Source organism: Spodoptera frugiperda, chromosome 23 (assembly GCF_023101765.2).
Source record: "Spodoptera frugiperda isolate SF20-4 chromosome 23, AGI-APGP_CSIRO_Sfru_2.0, whole genome shotgun sequence".
NCBI lineage: Eukaryota > Metazoa > Arthropoda > Insecta > Lepidoptera > Noctuidae > Spodoptera > Spodoptera frugiperda.
This window is the reverse complement of record NC_064234.1, coordinates 2,359,778-2,380,616: the sequence shown is the minus strand read 5'-3', so window position 1 is coordinate 2,380,616 and position 20,839 is coordinate 2,359,778. Positions and strand designations below refer to the sequence as shown.

The following is a 20,839-nucleotide window of genomic DNA, read 5'->3' as shown; positions in this document are numbered from 1 at the left end:
GGTTGAACCGATTTTGATGCGGTTTTCAGTATAGTATTTTTAAGACATCGGAGAAAGTTCTTAGACTTTTTATAAAAAGTTTTATTTAATAGGTATTTAGTATTAGATAAGATATACTCATACCTGATATAGTAGTGCGATAAAGAAAGACATTAAAACTTTTCCTAAATAGTAAATTTAGGAAAAGAAAGAAAAGAAGAAGAATAATGCAGACAATTGCTACCTATCATAGTACCTACAAAAATGAGGGATTCCTCTCGATCAAAGTTGTTTACAGGAAAAATAACCTACCACAAGCCATGAATGAATGAATAAGATTAGGTATTATTCCACGCTAGTACACTACAATCATTGTTTAAGGAAAATAACTACAATACCTAAAATTTTGTCGTCCAAACATCTTTCGTCATTATAATGGCTAATAGGTGTACGTGCTAACGGTAAACACTTTTCTTACAAACCTAGTCATGCATTGATTCGTCACTGAAATTCCCAAACTGATTGCGTGAGTTGTGACGATACGATGACTATAGTTATAACCCTAAACTGCACGGTTTTAATCGACTGATGGGGTGATGGGTTAGGGCGAAATATCTAGGGTATTGTAAAATGTACACTTGATTTTTTTATTCAAAACTAGGTGGCTCTGAAAACTTTGTACCGAATTAAACATTATTTTTTCTCGCATTTTAAAACATTCCCTGGACTTTCACAAATCATTTAAGACTAATATTTACCAAATCGGTCTAACCGTTCTCGAGTTTTAGCGAGACTAACTAACAGCACCTGAATTTTAAATACATATAAGATTATGTATTCAGAATATTTTGTATGTCATTAAATTGAGTTATTAATTTTTTGTAATTTTAATCATGACACAACCTAAAAAGCAGTCAAATATATCAGCCATATCTCGGTAACTTTGAATCAAAGTTAAAATATCGTGTTCAACAGTCACGCTTGAATCCAACAAACAACACAACACATTTTCCAAACGCACGCGTTGCAGCATCAAAGCCTCATCAATCCAGACCATCTCATTCACAGCATCCACGGCGATCTCCCGCGGCGTCACTTCGATTCCCGACAGAGGAACGTCTGACGTCCACGTCACAAACTTCCTGGGTTGACGTGAACATGATGTTTCAACATTCCATCAATCATCAGGCTCTCTCTTGCGGTCAGCTTCCCGTCTCATCAGATTCTGATGAACATTAGTCTATTTCTATACTAGTTTTAGTTGGTGGGTTTGTTTATATCTGTACTACCTACGGTATAAATTACAAATCATAAAGTTGCATTGTGTTTTGTTTGATATTGTTGAAGTGACAGAATAAAGATTAGGTCCAGAATGATAAAGATAGGTATAGTCATGTATCATATTTGGATGACGGACAAATATATAAAACTAATGAATTTCGAAATTTTATTATTTGTACTTTCATTAAGCATGACTGTATCCGTAGTATAGGTTTGCTTTACGCTAAACGAAATCGAAACAAGAGCGCATTCGGCGTTCTGATTGGCCGGCTCGAATGAAGCAACCAATCAGTACCCTTAGTAAGAGTTCAGATCAGAGCGCTCGTACTAAACCCTCAGTATGATGTCAGATTATTCTGATAGATACCTATTATTTAATCTAACAGTCTAATCGTTTAATACAAACTTTACATAACACTAATACGACACAAAACACATTAAACTACCGATAATACACAATAATACATGCACACAGATAGATTAGCAGTTCACCTAATTAATATTCAACTAGCCGACCCATTTCAATTGTAAGTTCAATGTGTGTGATAACGTTATCTACGTAACTTCACTTGTCCCACTTTAATGCATCACTAATTACTTAACTTAACCTGACTATGTTTGATCTTTGCTTTTTGTTTAGACAATGAAGTCAGCTAATATAAATAGAGTTGACTAGTAGTGCTAGTATTCTTGCACTTTTTGGTTTTGAAAAGAACAATAGTAAAATATAGGATAAGTGACTGGTTGAATGGTTGCAAACGCGACTGTCAAGCAAGGAGTATCAAATTCAATTTTCAGGTAGGGACAAACAAGGTATAAGATAGGTAACGCCGCTGATGTTTCGAGTGTGCATGGGCGGCGGCGATTGATTGCCATCAGGTGATCCGTCTGATTATTTATTTACCGGCTTATTCCTAAAATAGAGTGTAACCACCATACACCTGCTCCTCTGCCTACCCCTCGCAGGATTAAAACACATGTCATTATGTAAGCATACGTTTAGAAAGTCAATCATCCAAAATATCTAAACTACCTGCCAAAACATGTCCTCTCACTTAATTTAGAGATTGAAAGTCAAATAACAGTCAATCTGCATAAAATACTGACATTCAGCACAAACTGGTTGCAGTCAGGGTCAACTTCTAACTGTAGAACATTTATTATTAGTATATAATGTGAAACCAGGCAAAAACTGGGCTTCTATTTATATTAAAGAGGTAGTTTGTGACTAGTCAATCTTCGTGCACAAAAAAGGAATTATGGTCAAATACTCAAACGTCACTCAATTATAAGACACTCTCAGAAACAGTTCTGTCCCTAAAAATTCTTTTGAAAATGAAAGAGATAGCACGATATTTAAGTACAACTTAAAATTGAGTAGCGTTTCAGTATTCAGGCTTTAGATACTTAGGTTAAAACTCGCGAATGGGTTAAAACAGATAAGAGGTAGAGCTTATCTAAGAAAAAATATACATTTGTTGGGTATTTTTACAACAAGGTTATTCCTTGCCGCAGACAAGAATGCGCATCCCGTTCATTCAAAGTTACTTCTAGGTAATTATATTAATTCAGCAAACATAACATTTGCCTAAACACCTCTTTCGCATAATAATCGCATTCACAAGCGCTAAAGCCTACTGATTGCATTTAAATAACAATTAGAATTTAATGTGACGTCGTTTCCGGCTAATGGCGGGGCATCCGGCGTTCGGGTGCGCACGCGCATACAAAGCCTGCACTTGGTGCGCGGGCGCCACATCTGGGCAGTTCTCGGTCACCATTATATCCGGTAGTTTTTTTAGGGTAAAGGTTGCCACATGACAGTCGGAAGTTGTAGACGAAATTTTAAACAAAGCATAAAACGCTATAATTTTGGTCCTTTAAAATTTTTAAAGATTTTATGACTTAAACATCATTTATAGCAATGTTACTTCTTCCAGCCTGTCATTTATGCAAAATATTGAAATGTTATTTGAAATTTTCAAATCACAAAGAGTCGCAGGATGCAGGTCGCTTCGAATCGCCCAATTAGGAAGTCATTGGATGGACTGGGTGGACTTCGTAATCCTTAATATTAACTAGCATAAAAACTATTTCGTGATTGCGACAGCCCTATCAGTGTCATAGAGACGTCCATTGGAAGTTCGTAGTTAAGTTCGTACTCAATTGGGATACAAGAACTTTAGTTCCGTTGTAAATTAAATTTTACTGATGTTGTCTTTGTGTTTAGTTATTGTTGGAACACTGTAACTAACAATAAAAACATTAACTATTAAAATAAATCTTATTGTAATTGTGTTTGGTATTTACTCGTGTGTTGAGTCGTGACTATTGTTTAAGTGGTCGTACTTATGTACAGTTGGTGTCTCTTTTCTATAGGACAATATTGTCCTGTTAGAACTATATTTGGATCAACAGTAGTAACAACCATGAAAACACAGGAACCCTGATGTTCGGCGCGACCCAGAGATGTGAATAACAGTCTTGGATCCCCCAACGAAATAAATCAGAAGATATTATTTATTAGAGGAGAAGAAAAAGTACAGTTGGTGGTATTGTATCTTGTCTGTTTGTCAGGTGGAAGTCACACAGAGATTGGAATTGTTTTCCGTAACAGATTCATCTCCTGTTACAAGTGACTGACAAAATAACTAGAGGAAAAGTGTTATGTGGTAAATGGACACCACTACCTCTACAGAGGCAGAGGTACAGTTACCCTGTCTGGTACTAAAGAAGTGACGCACATAACACATTAAGAAATCACAAAACAATAACCAATATTAAGTACTCATTCACAAAAACCGATCGCCAACTAATTGACCGTAAATAGTAAACAGCCAAACAGTGAAACAGGCTCTCATTGACTTCCTCGAACAGTCATTCAACAGTCATCAATGACGCTATGTCCACCTTGAATCAGTACACGATGATATAATCGGGTGATAAATATCGTTACTAATCTTTTATTTATACAAAGAAACTGGTAAACACTCACGAGTTGGTTAACTAACTGACGCACTCAGAGACATCTAACATGTTAACTGCCACGTAGTTCACCGGTGACCTAGGTTAGTGGAGGATTTGCTTTCAACAGTTTTCTGATAGCAGTTAAAGACGAGTGTATGAGAGTCTCTATCTATCCTTTCAGGGATCCTCGTCGAACAGTTACGCGGGTTAGCTGAAAAACATAATAACAATCATTAGTAAAACCGACTTATCGGCAAAGTGGTCGCAAAATGGACTACAAATTACAATGACTTGGATTTCGACCAGTCCTTAATTGTCAGCAGAACCCACTATAATATTCACGACGAACGAAGCAGTCTAACATAAATAAGAAATTTAATTGTTATAGGCCTTAAAATTATACCTGTATTGTTCCCAATCTAGGTATTGCTTCCGTAATGTAACACAGGCCTTCCGCCATTGCACCATATTGAGTAGGTGTGTGTGTGTGTGTGTGTGGTTAATGAATATCTAATTTGATGGCCCTTCTGTATGACTAATGGACTAGTCGACTAGTGTAACGCAATCTTTGCGCTTACGCAGACAAGAGACAGTCAACGGAATTCGCGGCAATTTAGATGACCAATCACCAAATTGATGACCAATTTCTGTTAGTAAGAAGTTCCTGTCGTTAAGTAAATAGAGAAGCCTTTTAAGAGTGTATTAGATAGTTATTGGGTAGATAACTATTAGCTATCTCTGGACATTATTTCTTGTAATTATGTATTAAAATATTCAAAGATGCAATTATAATAGGTACTCCCAATATTCTTGATTGCCAAACATTGACTATAATTCTAGACAGATTACTAAATACTGAATGATTCTAAAATCTGAAAACTCCCCATAATTATGTAGATTTTTATTAATACATACATTTTAGTCTATTTAATTCCTCTGAAAGACCTAAGACCTCGATCTTAGGTATTAAAATCTCGATTTTAGATTACGATTGGTTATTAATATTGGCTCATAACAATCATACTTTATTACCACTGGACCAACGAGGTATTTCACGATTCTATTGCTCAACCTCAATCACATTGAAAACCCACACTAAAGACTAAAGGGCACAAACCTACAAGAGTGAAAGTCAAAAAAAATCAGATCAAAATTTCGCAAGAATTAATCGGCTTATTGATTATATTCATACCCATATTGGTAGAGAGAGTTGGCAGGGCTAGTGACATTTAATTATTTCGATATAATAGTAACCACCAGCATATAGACCTATACCAATGATTCAAATTCCTTTAACCAATATTCGACCTTCAGACTTTGTAATAAAGTTGAAAGTTTTATGAAGTTATTGTGATGTTTGGGTACTTTGATGTGCTTGATGTGATTATCTGAACCGTAATATAAAATATATATATAAAAAAAGATAAGCGTAATTAATATCTTCAGCTCTCATTAAAGACAGGTGATTACTTTAATGATAATATTGACGAATTAACGCGATACTGAAACAGTTTCGGAAAGCAGCAATTAGTAAACTTTTACAAGATAAGCTTTAGTTATTATGTAATTAATAGCTTGATAATAAACGTGTCAGGATAATCATGATAGTGCTTTAAACAGGGGCGTAGCTAGCGCCGTATCAATTATACCAACCAAAAACGGTTTTTTTTTAAACGGGAATCCACAAAGGAAAGCACTGACGTTTAACAATTACTTTAAGAGATTTGATGTAATTACAGACTCTGTCATTTATTTAAAAAAAATATATTTATTTAGTACATATTATCGTTAATCGCATGGTTGTTTTAAACCATCTTTACCCAAGACACATCTCATTTCCAACACCTATCCCACGCATGTGCAATGTGTACCAATCACGCACACAATCACGTTATATTAAAAGCGCTGACGCGGTGCGCCCGCGCACTGTGTCAAGGAGAACGATACACTTACACAGAATTCAGTCATCAGCACATGTTTGAGGGAAAAAACAATGTTTTAATAACATTGACCTCTTTTTGTGACGTCATTTAGGTACAGAATTCCTTAAAGGAGAATTTTATAAGAATAATTGCAAATAAATATAAATAAGTACAAGCTTAAATGGAAATAGCCTTAGGTCATGGTGAATCGTTGTTGTCTGCATCAGGGCCGAGGGACTTTTGTGACTTAGGTCATTGTATGCCGTTTATTCTAGACCATACATTAACAGCCTATAAGTGGTTACTGCTGACCAATTGACAATATAATTTGAGATAAACAAAAATGCTAACGCGCCATATCATTGTGAAAACAGTAAAAAATAATCGTTGTACTATTTAGTGTACAACTTCCGTTGTGTACCAGATAATAGCTGTAACTAATAACGCATCACACCACATGGATATACATAATCTGTTTATCTATAAATTCGCTTTCATGGAGCAATTCTTTGTATGATCGAAAAATATTGTTTCAGGTCTGGGTGTCATGTGTCTGGCGATTAAAAACGTTAGGTAACGTTTTTAAAAAATCTATACTAATATTATAAAGCTGAAGAGTTTGTTTGATTGTTTGATTGTTTGTTTGTTTGTTTGTTTGTTTGAACGCGCTAATCTCCGGAACTACTGGTCCGATTTGAATAATTCTTTTTGTGTTGGATAGTCCATTTATCGAGGAAGGTTATAGGCTATAAAACATCACGCTATAACTATAAGGAGCGAAGAAATAAAGGAAAATGTGGACAAAACGGGGGAAATTATTAATTCTTGAGGGCTTCCGTTGCGTGCGCTGCGAAAATGGTTCAAGATACGAAAATTATATGTATGAAAGAATTATTCCTCTTAAAATGATCTAAAAAAAGTCCGCGACAGTATATGTCTATCTTTTAGGATTAACTTACTAGAATCGTTTTTATGGTAATCAAACTGGGTCGAAATTAATGCATTATTTGTTAAGAGTTGTATTAACGAAAAAATATTAATCTTTATCGAAATAAATGTGTTGTTCATTAAGAGTATTTAATTGTGAACAAAATTGTCTTTGACATCACTAAACTTCAATAAACATCTTAGAAGATATTACAATTTTAAAATAACTCCAATATAAAATTCACCCGCGCCGCATGATGTGCGAAACACGACGCTGCCAGGAGGAGAGGCATTGTTTGCGAACGACGCGGAGCCTGGTGTAACTATACTCAAAAAAATTATAGTCTTACTAACGAAGTAAATCATTTTTTAATCATTGACCACAGAACGCGACGCACGGTACGCACGGGTCTGGTTTTGATCGGGCGACGAGCTACTCTTACTCGCCGTCCGCAGACCCGCACTTACGGTGGCCGGGGATCGTCACGCGATCCTCGACGCCCGGAATGTCTTCTGCGGCGGCTGGGGCGTGAAGAGGATCGTTCCCTCACGCGCTCCGCCTCCTCCTTAGCTAGGATGACTGCTTCGCAGAAGGGGGAGACGGCGTCCCTTTCCCCCTCGCTCCTTGGCCTGAACTAGAGCCGGACGTGAGAGGTCGCCATTCACATCCCTAAGGACATGGCGATGCTCAGCACATGCAATGCACACCGCCACTGTATGCTCCACCATATCTTCCGGGCGGTCCTCGCAATGACGACACCCAGACGAAACGCCCGGGTGTTTCCTCCCGCCGAATTCGAAACAGGTACCAACCGAAAAACTTCCGTGTTCGGTAAGTACCTGCGTCAGGCGGTAGGTGAGGACGCCGTGACGCCTCTCAAGCCACTCTTCAAAGAGGGGACTTACCACTGCTATAACGCGTATGTAGCGAGGCCATCTAAAAAGTACCCTAGGAATTTTATTTCTGAAACACAAACCGGGGTGGCGGTTACCCAACCTATAGGCGCAGGTATCCGGAAAACAGTGGAAACACATATAGTATAGAAATGAGTGTGAATTGTCCCTATAATCATAATCCAGTGCTATCACGAATTTTCAATGCACAAATTAACCGTGGGTAACAGATATAATTTATGAAGCTGAGAAAGTTGTTTGCAAAAATAAATATAATGCCTAAAATAACTATTCCACGCGGACGAAGTCGCGGGCACAGCTAGTGAGAAATATGTAAAATAAAGTATTCTCCAGTTTAGAACTAACCATCAACAGTCTGTAGGTAACATAACACATTATAGGTACGCTGTGCTCTACATACCTAGAAAATTTTCCAGCTTTCTGTCGGTCTTCTGTTTCTTTCGGGTTGGACATAGCAGCTTGAAAGGCTGGGTTTATCAAAGTGTTGCCTGGTTTCTATCAAATATGTAATCAGCCCTTATAAACATTACCTATTACCGATAATTTCCAATATTTTATGTGTAGCGATACGATAATTTGACCAACGAAACATCAGACAGTCTGATAGCTTTACCACGCCATAATTATGGTGTCCAACCAATTAATTAATTTCAACAGTCCATAATTGAGTTTTAACTGACAATTTGCACTTACATGAAGGTTATAATAATGTTATAATATCATCATAAACATATATACTTTTTTATTACTACTATTTTGGTAGATGAAGTCTTTATTATTCAGATTTTTTATGGTATAAGCCGGTAAACGAGCAGACGGATCATCTGATGGTAAGCAATTGTCGCCGCCCATGAACACCCGAAACACCAGAGGCGTTACAAGTGCGTTGCTGGCCTTTAGGGGGTTAGGAATTTAAGAGTTGTTGGGGAATCGGGAAAATTGGAGAGGGGGTAATTGGGACTCTGATAACCTCGCACAATCAAACGCAACGCAAGGTAAACAGCGTTGTCTGTAACTCTAAAAATAATCCTCTTTATTATAATAAACTGAATGAACATTTCACAATGTTTAATTCATAAAATACAGAAGTAGAATCCATTCGTTCGTAGCTACTAAAAGATATGAATAAAATTAAATGGGTCTACCTACCTACTAGCCACAAATACAAGATGAAATCTGTGCTAAAAATAGGTAATAGATAATCAACAGAATCTATTTTAAAACAGTTGGCAAGCAAAACTACGTAACCTACTACATCAGTAGAAAAAAATAACCAGTAGTGTGACTAGTGAGAGGAAGTCTTGTTTTTTTGACGGCAATATGTGTAAATAATATTGTTGTGTATTTATTTAAACGCCTTCACTTATGGGTTGTGTGTGGGTAAAGATATCGGGTGAATGGGTGTTTATTTTTTGACATTCAGTTGACACGTATTTTGGTAGAATCTGTGTAAGAAATGTTTTATTAGACTAAGGACTTGTTTCACAATATCTGGATAGTCTCTATGTATCAGGATTAAGAACGTAATTTGTATGCAGTATCTGTGACATAAGTTTATCTGGCACTTGTATGCCGGTGGTGAAACAGGCGCTTAGATTTCTGGCATTGTAGTCGACTTTGGAATCGTGCATAATTTATGTGTATGTAATATGTATATTGAATTAAGAATTGAAAATATTGCCACACTATTTCGAACCTCTATCTCTAAACAAAGAGCGCTTTCATAATATGTATACATGGTAAACATTAGGTTTAAAAATCAGGTCAGGCACTGAAGTAGATATGTGGTTGTATAAAAAAAAAACACGGCCAATCTTTCCAAGCTAAGTTATGACATCGAACCACAAATATTTTTGTCAGAAATCTCTTTTAGGTCTTGTAGCCTGACATTTTGGAAAGATAAAGTAACATTATCAAACATTAGAACATTTTGCAGCACAAAGTGTATTCAGACGTTGTGAGGTCGTTGGCGGGCGCCATATTAGTAATGAGGTCACGGAGACTGCGCCGGCGCACGATCAGAGACGATCAACGTGAATCTTCTTTTGAGAAATGTATCGGTAGAGTTTGCTTTACATTGTTTTCTTTTTTTGGTAACTTTTTAGTTTAGTTTATTTGATATATTTTCATTTCTAAACATTTCCTAAAGAATAGCTACAGATATCTACATCAATGTGACTGAGTGGTGACCCATCAACCCATGAGACTGGTGGGATCCATTATTCTACCACCTGTGTACATATACCCCATATACTATCTACGTTTAATACCTAGTGATTTACATTAGGTGTTAGTCATGTAGGTAATTTATTGCATAGCTAACGATTTATGCTAGCAAATAAATATTAACACACCACACACACACATACATAATTATAATCTTATACATATTTACTAACAGAAAACCATTCATACATTTCTTTATCAACGGACCTAGAAAATTACGTTAAGAATTCTTATAACTAAACACAGATTAACCTACGAAGTAAATACACCTACATAGCAGTGAATCAATGGCTGACTGTACGAGACATACTGTCATCAATACATATAACAAAGTCCCTCAGTTTTCTTGTCATTAATTTACTTGTTATTGTAAATATTACCTGTAAGACGTTGCAAGTAAAGAATAACGAGAATCGCATGACGAATACGACCTTACTTATAAAATGGTTGACGTAAGTATACTTTACTTATGTACATATCTGTCATCATTCTGATGCATTGCAAAAAATTGTTAAATGGTTGAGTTAAACGTTGTTGTAAGATACATAGTTGTGTTGTTAGAGGAATATAGGTACACATTATAAAATGAAAAGGTTAATCACTATTATTTTTTTTATATACAAGACCTAATTGTCCTAATTCCAGTGACAGTCTATTGCATAAGGGGTCTGACAAATCCATCCATCCAGGTCTGACCATAGCAAATCCCAATCGACCCAATCCGATTCCCCAACACTCTTAAATTCCTAACTCCCAAAAGGCCGGTAACGCACTAGTAACCATGGGTGGATTGCTTACTATCAGGTGATCCAACACCTCGTTTACCGGCTTATATCATAAAAAATCCTTTTGTTCCTTACAGTTAATACACGAACGTTCCTTCCCACACCAGAGTACCTACCTATTTATTGCTAAATAGGTAGAAGCAGTTTAGGATGCAGCATCAAATGAGTCTTGTTACAAAGTGTAGTTAATGCATCTATCATTGCTTCGTTCCACAAGGTCATTTGAATAAAGAGCATTTTATTTCTGCTTCCGTAATTTTATTGAGAAGAATCAAGGCACTAACCGTAGGTTACCTAAACTATAAAATAAAAATAAAATTTAGCATAAACACCACCATTTTTTCGGTTTTAAAATCGTCAAAGGTTCTCTACAATATTCAGAGTATGTCGAAGTCGCCGCGTCTGCGCACGCTGCTCATGATGAAAAGCGAAACTAGTAGAGCTTTTCTCCATTAATTTCGTGAGTAAACCAAAAAGTTTAGTTAATTTAGTATGTCTCACGATAGTTCTTATAAAAATATAGCCTAAACATTGTAGATAAAAAATAATATCAGTTAACCAAAAAATTTTTACAAAATCAGAATCATAAAATCAGAATCAAACGTAAAAATGGCAATTCAAAAACAAAATCTTAAAAACCAACAAAACAGTTTTACATCCATATTTCAACAAAACACAACGATGCATCTAAAAATATCAGTTTTAAGAGATGAGTTGTCCCGGTGAGGAGATAAGGGGGCATCGTGTGGTCCATAGGTTATCTCGACACGAACATGCACAAGCACCGATTCACAGCAAACTATCGTTGCCACTGATAATAGGCGCATTTTTTTCAACAAATATTTCTACCGATAAGTCTGTGGTAGAAACATAAAAGATCCTCGTGTTTGTTACTCGTACATGGTTGGATTTGAATGGTGACAATATCTAATTATACTTGTTTAGGGTTGAGTTTTAGTTTATGGGTTTTTTGTTATCTGGATGTTATAGATCTCAGGATGATGACACATTTTTATTGTAACTCAAAAGTTGTAGATAAAGCTGAGCAAAACATCTACATTCATGGTAAACTTAAAATAATTCTTAAAGTCCATCCTGTTGGTGACTGTTTAGTTTAAAGCTTACAGTGTTACTGCCACACTCAGAGATATTTAATTATTACTTAAACTATTCCTTAGTAAAGATTTTGTTCCGAAAACAATAACCATTAAATGATTCTAAGTACAGCTCAAATCAAAATCTCATAAAAACCACCTAACGACTTAATCACAACAACACCTCTCAAGTGCATGACAAAAAACTGATACTAAGACCAAAAAAAACTCAAAGCTCTTATTGTCTGCACCAGATTTCTACCACATCATTCTAAACAACATTTTCAAAGAAATTCCTTAACATCAGCCATTTTAAATCACATTTACAAGTTATAAAACGTTGATAAATGACAAAACCACATCCCAAACGCCTGAGCCGACGACAGAAACTCCATTAAACATCGATCAGAGATCAATAAAAGAGTTCTGGGCACAGCTGCGCATGCGCAACTAACTCATTACTTATCTCCACCATTAGTCGGATAAAGAAGTGTTGTGACTCGCTCACGAACTTAATGACATGTTCGGACTAAAAATGTGTGTTATAGGCAGTTACAGCCCTCGGGAGGAGGCATCGTCTTTTGTTTATATCGGAGAGAATTTAACGAATAAATCTCCGCTTTAAAGATGGTAGCTACGTGCTCCGTGTAATAGAGCTTCTTTAGGTTTATGAGTTCCTAGTACTTTGACTGAGAGTTCTGTAATTTATCGTCAAAACCTTAATTAGTAAGTTATTAAATGAAGTTTGGTTGCTTTTATCGCTATTAGCAGTCAACACTTACATATATTTGGAGGGAGTCGCTATTGACAAATCTAAACTAAAAGAAAAAAGTAATGAGTAATGTAAAATACATTTCCAAAAACTAACTAATTCACCAAAACGAACAGAAAGGAAAATGTCACCAGCGGAACACAATCTGCAACATGTCGTCGCCACATATTGCCCGCACTTGTTGCTGCACTTGACACCAAAAAAAACCATTGACAATGCACTGCGAAAGGTCGTTCCCAAACAGCCAGAAGACAAATTGTTTCCCAGTAGCTTTTTGCTTTAAAACCCGAAACAGTATTACTTGTAAACTCGTGTAAGTATAAATCAAGCAGAAAGCACCACCCTCGACAAACAAAAATAGCATTCACGACTAAATTAAGTTTGAAAAAAAGTTAAAAAGGGCGCACGTTGCGCCTGCGCATGTGCTGTGCATGTGACGTATATCCGGTATGAATTTGCGCTGCATTGTCTACGGGGTGGGTTTTGAATTAAATGAAAAAGTTTGTTAAAAGTCAAAATTGACGACTGACGGAGAGACAATGGAGGTTTTTCTTAGATGTCATTTAGCTGAATGACATAATAGTGCACAATATGTTTATATTGTTCGTAATTACTTGTACTTTAAGTCATTATTAGTTTATACCTACTTTCACTTAAATAATAAGAACACCTTAAAAAGTCATTTAAATAAGTGCATTTATCGGAATAAGTAATCACCGCTCCAATTCACGCAATGCGTTTCAACATTAAAAATTTAAAGCGAGTCACTTGTTCGGAACTCCATTAATTAAACCTACCCACCTAATTGAACCGCCATTTATTTTTTATAAGAAATGTGCCAAGTATTAAATAATTGCGTTACATAAATATACGGTAATTAGTTGGCTCATTTCTCGGAGTAAGTCATTATTATAATTGCTCATTAATTAGGTGAACCAGTTTTGTGAAAAATCACATAATTAATCATTTTACTTGGGGGGTAGCTGCAAAAAATGAAGTGCCTCTGGAGTGCTATCACTAATTACAGCATTAGTAACAGTCCTAGTACAAAATACGAGTATTTATGATGTGTATAATTTACAAATTTTAAACACTAACGTGTCTACGTTAATTTGTAGTCGTAATTAAAATGTCCTTGAGAGCTGTTAGACGGTAGTAACCGCGTCCAAAAAACTGTACGTTGTATTCATGAGAGTTTTGGTCTAGAGTTTGCAGAAATACTAATAATTTTTAACACATTATTTCGTTGTTCGTTAGTTATATGAATCACTTAAGATATTAGCATCAATTTGGTATAATATAATTAGAGTTAGCAGATCAATGACCTTTTGAAATCAACTGTCTTTATTTAGTCTTGTCAGATATCAATTTCAAGAAACTCAGTACATATTTCTAGAATATATTAAAATTATCTTTGTCCAGCCAGACTTCAATTAAGTTGGCCACTTGAACTTAGTGACTGGAGCAGTTTACAATCATGAACGCTCAATAAACGCGATCGTTTGCTAAAATTCGCGGCGGTCGGCTCTCAAACTCTCGCCTCCCGACGCAGTGATGTCATCGCGCAATATACGCTCTTGAGCTGCTTACCTTGTGGCCGTATACTTACGAGAATACGAACTAGGCTTTGAGTTATATGGAGGTAAAATAATAGTTTATTCACATGTTTATATGCTAACGTTAATTTGGTTAATATTACTTGCTTACAAACAAATGAGTCTTTGAAATGATAGAGGTGTCTCTAACATTTTTTGTAGAAGTTTAGTCTTATAAATATTCAACTACAAACTTTTACGGTTTTCAATCCATAATATAATTTTTCGGTTCGGTTACACATTATATAGACTTCAGACACACTTTATTACACTTCAGACGAAATAAACTATTTGCTGTGTATTTTGAGAAGATAATATTAAAACTAACAAATATGCTATTAAACTAATGAAAAAGCCAAAACTATATTCAAAGTAAACCAAGTATCACAAAGTTCTGAAACCTACAATAAATACAAATATCACTTTACGTCTCCAAGAAAACGACACTTCAAAAGGAATTGTAACAACGTTGTTCAAGCTCATGATTTTATTACTAGAACCTAACTTATATTGCCTAGAACCCAGACATTTCCTAGTGCCTAGATATTTCCTAGATCTTGTAAATCGCAACATTAGACCATGTTCCTTGTAAACACGACACACAGATCATTTGGCCATGTATATGTAGAATGGCCTTCCTAAATTTTTGTTTTATGTGTATAAATTAAGGAAATAATAAAAATACGAACTGGTCACACAGGTGCTATAAGTCCTTGAAGTTTGAATTCTTTACATAGCAGAGTAATAAGATTGTTTGTCTAGCTACAGTAATGTATGTTAGATTGAAATTTTATCATATTTTTTTACAGATATCATCATGTCATCTGCAAAAATTTGAAGACCCCCAAGAGCCTCAAATGTCTCCTGGCTCGCTACAACACTATAATCCATCTAGTTTTAGTACTTTACATAATAAAACCTAGAGCCATGACCGATAGCAAGTCGTAAAGTTTTAATTTGGCGAACACTTGTCCAAACAATCGTTCAATTCATTCATACAGATGCAGCAACTCTCTCGGCCGACCAGAGAACTTGTACAATATTGTACAATGTACAGTATGCCAAGTTTTATGTAAACACTGCAGTGACTAATATCGCGGTACACAGGCGCCAGATACAAAAATATTTCGCTCCATCACCACCATAAACTCATTTCCAATTCTATCTTTATCAGCGGCGAGACTGAAAGAACAATCGCGCGCGAAAACCATAAAAGCTATGGTGTATAGTTACGCTGCTCCTAATTTAGAGAAAATATAAAAATATTGTACTTACATTTTCCGATCGCCATCAACGTGCGACTGCACCGTAAATCCAAACATAGAATTCGGATTACCCTTATAAACAACCCTTGAGGGTATGTCCACATTGAACCCTAGCACACCGGCGCAAGCGCACAAAAATACACACCACGCTAACGCCATAGTAAAGTACACAAATCTTCACAAACACAGAAAAATATTTGAAATTGATTATTACACTACTTGTATTTTACATAATTCGTCCTCATGTCGTTCGATAACTTTTTACGATGTTCGAGTCCGTCACGGAGTGGGTGGGTACGTGCGTCCCGCGCGACGGTCGCCGTGGTACTGGCGGCCGGCGGCGGCGACAAGGCCGCGGTGAGGTAATGCCGTGGAAATAAGTCGGGACTAGAGATGAGTTTTCCCGCATTTTCCCAGTAATATGAGTGTATCGTTTGGATACGTGCACGTATTTTTGTTTATGTGTAAAGCTAATTCGGTCACGGACTTGTTAAAATAGAATGAACAGTGATTAATGTTCTATGGAAGGTGTTGCTATTTGTTCTCATATTTTTCCTTTAGAGTTTATTCATTTTATAGCAAATAATTTTCCATTTAATTTTTAAAGAGGTTTCTAAGTAACCATATAAGGTAAGATGGTCATTTTTCAGTAAAAAACACAAAGTAATAAACACTCCATTACATATTTACAACATTTATTAACAAATACATAATAGTGATACGAATCTCGTACGTTTTCTATAAATTGCTGATATATTACTACCTACATTTGGAAGTATATAAAATTTACGCTTACAACAAAAAATATACAATACTGAGTGTACCTCTAGCGTTTGTGCTTACAACATACATAATTACATATTATATTTGATCTATATTGACAGATTCAAAACAAATGTTTTATTAGCCAACAATATTATTCATTTTGGCCTATTATCACTTCATTGCAGTTTCAAAGCAGTATGTGCTAAATAATGAAACCAATTGAATCATTATAATATGTTAGAAAATCTCTGCCCAAACTAAAGAATCCAATAACATTTTTCAACGTATAGAAACTCATTAAAATAATCGAACAAAACTAAATTTTTAATTTCATCTTAGCTACCGAAAAATAACATTTATTTACTAAAAAAGTGTTATATAATATACTTTCTAGAATAGTTTAGACACCACTGACAAACGTTATAGGAAAAAATCATGAGGTAACCTGGGCTTATAATTTCTAATTATAAGTTTGTAATCGCCAACCCGCATTGAGCAGGCGTGGTGATTAATGCTCAAACCTTCTCCGTGTGAAAAGAGGCCTTTGGTCAGCAGTGGTCACTTATAGGCTGGCGGTGTGAAAGTGTTATTGCAATTTAAGATTATTGACACCTGGTTGTGTTATTCTTTAGCCAATTGGACAGAGATTTCCAAACATATTCAACATGTACAAATATTCAAGTTTTAACATAAACAATAAAATAAATCAAGCAACTAAATAATACATTTCTCGAATTGTCTTTTACAATTTCTAAACAAATTTAACTAATAACAGTAGTATGTATAATTTAAATTGCGTGTGTTGATATAAAATAAATAATATTTAATCTTAATTCTAGTTAAACTTTTGCGTTGGTTTTCAAACAAAGATATTTCATTTATGACGGAAAATTAACATCCTCCCATAATAGACTTGGAAATAAACGGACAGTTAATTAACATAATCATATTTAAAAACAATTCCAAGGCAATCATAGGAATATAAACAAACAAAATGCATTTAAACTCAAAATGAAAATAAGCTATATAATGTCTTTTTACGCTTTTTATATGTTAGGGTACAATTCACAGCTGTTTTTGATGTGGTAGCCAGAAACTCTTGCTATTCTTCGCCATAGGAATCTACATTTTGGAACGAGCAAATAGCTTCAACAGACAGACATTGTTAATATTATTATATGTAGTTGCTTTGACGTTCAAAAGTGCCATCCTGGTCTATTTGAAATAAATAATTTAGACATATTTTTAAACTATAGAGTAAAAAAAGAAGTTACGTCAGACTAAAAATACTTAATTATTTTATTTACTTTCATTTCAACGATAATTAATTCACATACCAAGTTCCACTAACGATGGAATGATTAATTAATGATTTATAATTAGCCGACAGCCCACTTAGCACATCTTCGGGGAAATCACTTATGCAAATTATGGGTCATTCATTAAAGTGGTCATATTCCGGTTTTAATTGATAATGCAATGCTCTGTATTCTTAATTGGTGCTTTGGAATAAAATTAAAAAAGTTGACTGCACGGTCGGCGCAGTCGCTGGGTAACCGGCTGCCGCGTAACGTGTAGCGGATTCAATTTCCGCTCGGAACAACAAAATTATATGTTTGTACATGCACCCACGACACAGGAGACAATCCTTGTGTGAACATCGTTATAAAAAAAAAAAAAAAAAGTATTGAAGTTCTGACTGATCACGGGATAATTAGAAATTATCGAAGTAATTCAAGTATGCAAAAATCTATCTATCTGTCACACTTTAATAACCAAAATAGTTTAATAAAATTCAATCTGTGTAATATGTGAATGACCGGCGATCAGAATCTACAGTTTTGCCTACCCATCTTGTAAACAGCTCGGGATATAATAAATGAAAGCATATAATACATAAGTATATACGGTGCTCACTTTTTCTTAAACTAAAACAATAATAATAGAGTCGACTCTCGTTAATTCGAAACTGGAAGGACTCTGCAAATACATATTTAGACATATAAAATTGCAGGAAATTTAAATTTGCTTCAAAATACCGGTAAAGGCTTCTTTCTGTAAGTTCTGAGATCGTTCTGTTCCTTTCTCTCTGCAACTTCAAATTGTCGAGAGTTACATGCCGATAAATTAGAATGAACGAGTCATTTGGTTACATATAATTATTTATTCGTTCGTATTAGGTACCAAGTGTATGTAAAGGTATTGATTTATTTCGAATTATAAAAAGATATTCTAGATACCTCTTAATAACTTCGAGTCACAGAGAGGTTCGAATTATCGAAAATTTAAATTAACGAGAGTCGACCCACAAAGCTCAAATGTGTAAGACTCATATAGTCTTTAAACTATAAATATTTAAACATAGACATAACATGATATTAATATCACTGTTTTTGTTCCAATAAGATTAAGCTGAGGTTACATGGTGTATTTATAGCAAACTCGCTATTAGTTCATTTATGTTCCTAATTCAGACTCTACTTTCTTCTTCAAAATTGAAAAACCTACCTACATTTTAACCACGGAATAACAATTCAAATTCGGAAAACACGGAATTCATTACAGAGTGAGTTTTAAAATCTGAGGTAAACGAAATTAAACCATATTGTGTGAGAATTTCGATTAATAATACATTAGCAGATCATACAAACATGTATAAAGATCACAACAGTCTTACTTTTGGCAATGTTTTCTTTCTCTCTCACTCCTTTGGGTTAGAGGGGGAAGCTAAATCACTAAGCAATCTTTTATATGGGAAATAATTTACTTTATGATCTTTCAGTTAATACTTATTTTGCGCAGACTAATTAACTTCATTTCAAGTGATACTACAGTGTTGATACAACGACTGCGCAAAATTTGCGCGCCAGTGCAGGTAACAACGAAGCTAAAACATAGTTTATAGTGCAAATAAGCGCCAAAATCTTACATGTCCATTGCGCATACAAAACTATGATGCGCAAATCTAATATCATTATTTTAATTTCATCCCAATCCAATACTGATATATTTTCCAAAATCAGATCATCCTTTAAAACCACATTTAAAACAGTTAAAAAGTTAGAATATTTTGTTCACGATACATCGATAAAATTGACACAAACATACAAACATTACACTGTAAAATAGCGTATACATTTATAAGAATATTAGCCTCATAAAACCGTATAGAATGTCTTAAAATATTCGCTTGAACACCTAAACGCAACTATAGTTTAATACAGTTGGCAATATCTCATATTCGTTTTCTACTCACCATCAGCCACAATGACTCACTTGACAAAGAGCTTGCGCTCTCGTTTCGATTACTTTAAACGTAAAGTTAACTCATACTAAGGGTACTGAACGTAGACCTCCCTAATAACTTCCAGATCGGCCGATTGAAGTAACAACAGTAAAGATGCATTTTCTTTACTCTGAATTACAAAAATGTCAAATTTTTGGTCCTATCCTTCGGTTGATAAAGTCCTTAACGAATTCATATCTCTAACTATCCCTTACAAAGACAAAATACAGTGTTCATACTTAGAAAACGATGGTAATCATTGCCTAGTTGCGTTTAAGTATTCAAGCGACAGTCAATAGGTTTGGTTCGTACATAAATGCCGCTATAAACTATAGCCTTCACTTACGCTATGATTTTGAGAATTTGAACACGCTCGGAGTACTCTTCTTCTGCGGCTTATTTTCCGCCACCTAGAAGGGAGTACACGAGTTAGTTTCACTGCCAACAAAAATCTGTTAAAGACTAATACCTCCATTAACATCAGTCAGCATTGTCCGACATGGCCTCTAATATGCTAAGGGAGACGAGCCTTTAGAAACTCATAACTTAAAGTACTTTTACCAAATACAACGATCCAACACTGTTTATTAAAATTGAAATTGACATTTAGGCTCTATAATATCAATTAAGATTGATAAGACTAACACATATTTTATGAATTTTACAAAAATAAACAACCCTGAACCTAGGAACTAAGATCTTTTAAAATTTATTTTATTTTGATACTATGTCTCTTCTTCTGCATAAGTTTAATCTGGTATAATTACAAGACTGACAAAATATACTTCTAAAACGACTCCTTTCAAAACTATCGCCGTACAGTAACTCACCGTCCTCTCTCCCAGCAGTAACCTGGCTTTATCCTCCTCATGCGGCTCCGGTGCCGCAGCAGCTCGTCTGTGCAGCTGCAGCTTCTGTCTTATAGCTTGCGATAATATCACCCTGGGTGGGAAGAAAAGAGAATTATTCTTGATTAGAAAGACGATATTGTCCATGATACTCATTCTAAAGGCGTTTGTCAGTGGTATCTGAATATTTTTTTATTTAGGGGGGGAAAATC

General features: G+C 35.2%; 2 protein-coding genes across 6 annotated transcripts in view; both read right to left on the bottom strand.

Annotated features, from left to right (window-relative positions):
* Positions 1-16,068, bottom strand: part of LOC118266613 (integrin alpha-PS2) — a 109,863-nt gene extending 93,795 nt beyond the window's left edge. For all 4 annotated transcript variants that reach the window (XM_050703207.1, XM_050703209.1, XM_050703208.1 and 1 more), the window contains exon 1: positions 15,739-16,068. In XM_050703207.1, coding sequence (XP_050559164.1) covers positions 15,739-15,887 — 149 coding nt within the window. In that variant the 5' untranslated portion in view covers positions 15,888-16,068. The remainder of the gene's footprint in view (positions 1-15,738) is intronic.
* Positions 16,069-18,297: 2,229 nt separating this feature from the next.
* The window catches only part of LOC118281687 (protein KIAA0100), a 38,715-nt gene continuing 36,173 nt past the window's right edge, over positions 18,298-20,839 (bottom strand). For both annotated transcript variants that reach the window (XM_050702855.1, XM_050702856.1), the window contains 2 exons: positions 20,610-20,721; positions 18,298-20,189 (listed from right to left, as the gene is read on the bottom strand). In XM_050702855.1, coding sequence (XP_050558812.1) covers positions 20,127-20,189; positions 20,610-20,721 — 175 coding nt within the window. In that variant the 3' untranslated portion in view covers positions 18,298-20,126. The remainder of the gene's footprint in view (positions 20,190-20,609; positions 20,722-20,839) is intronic.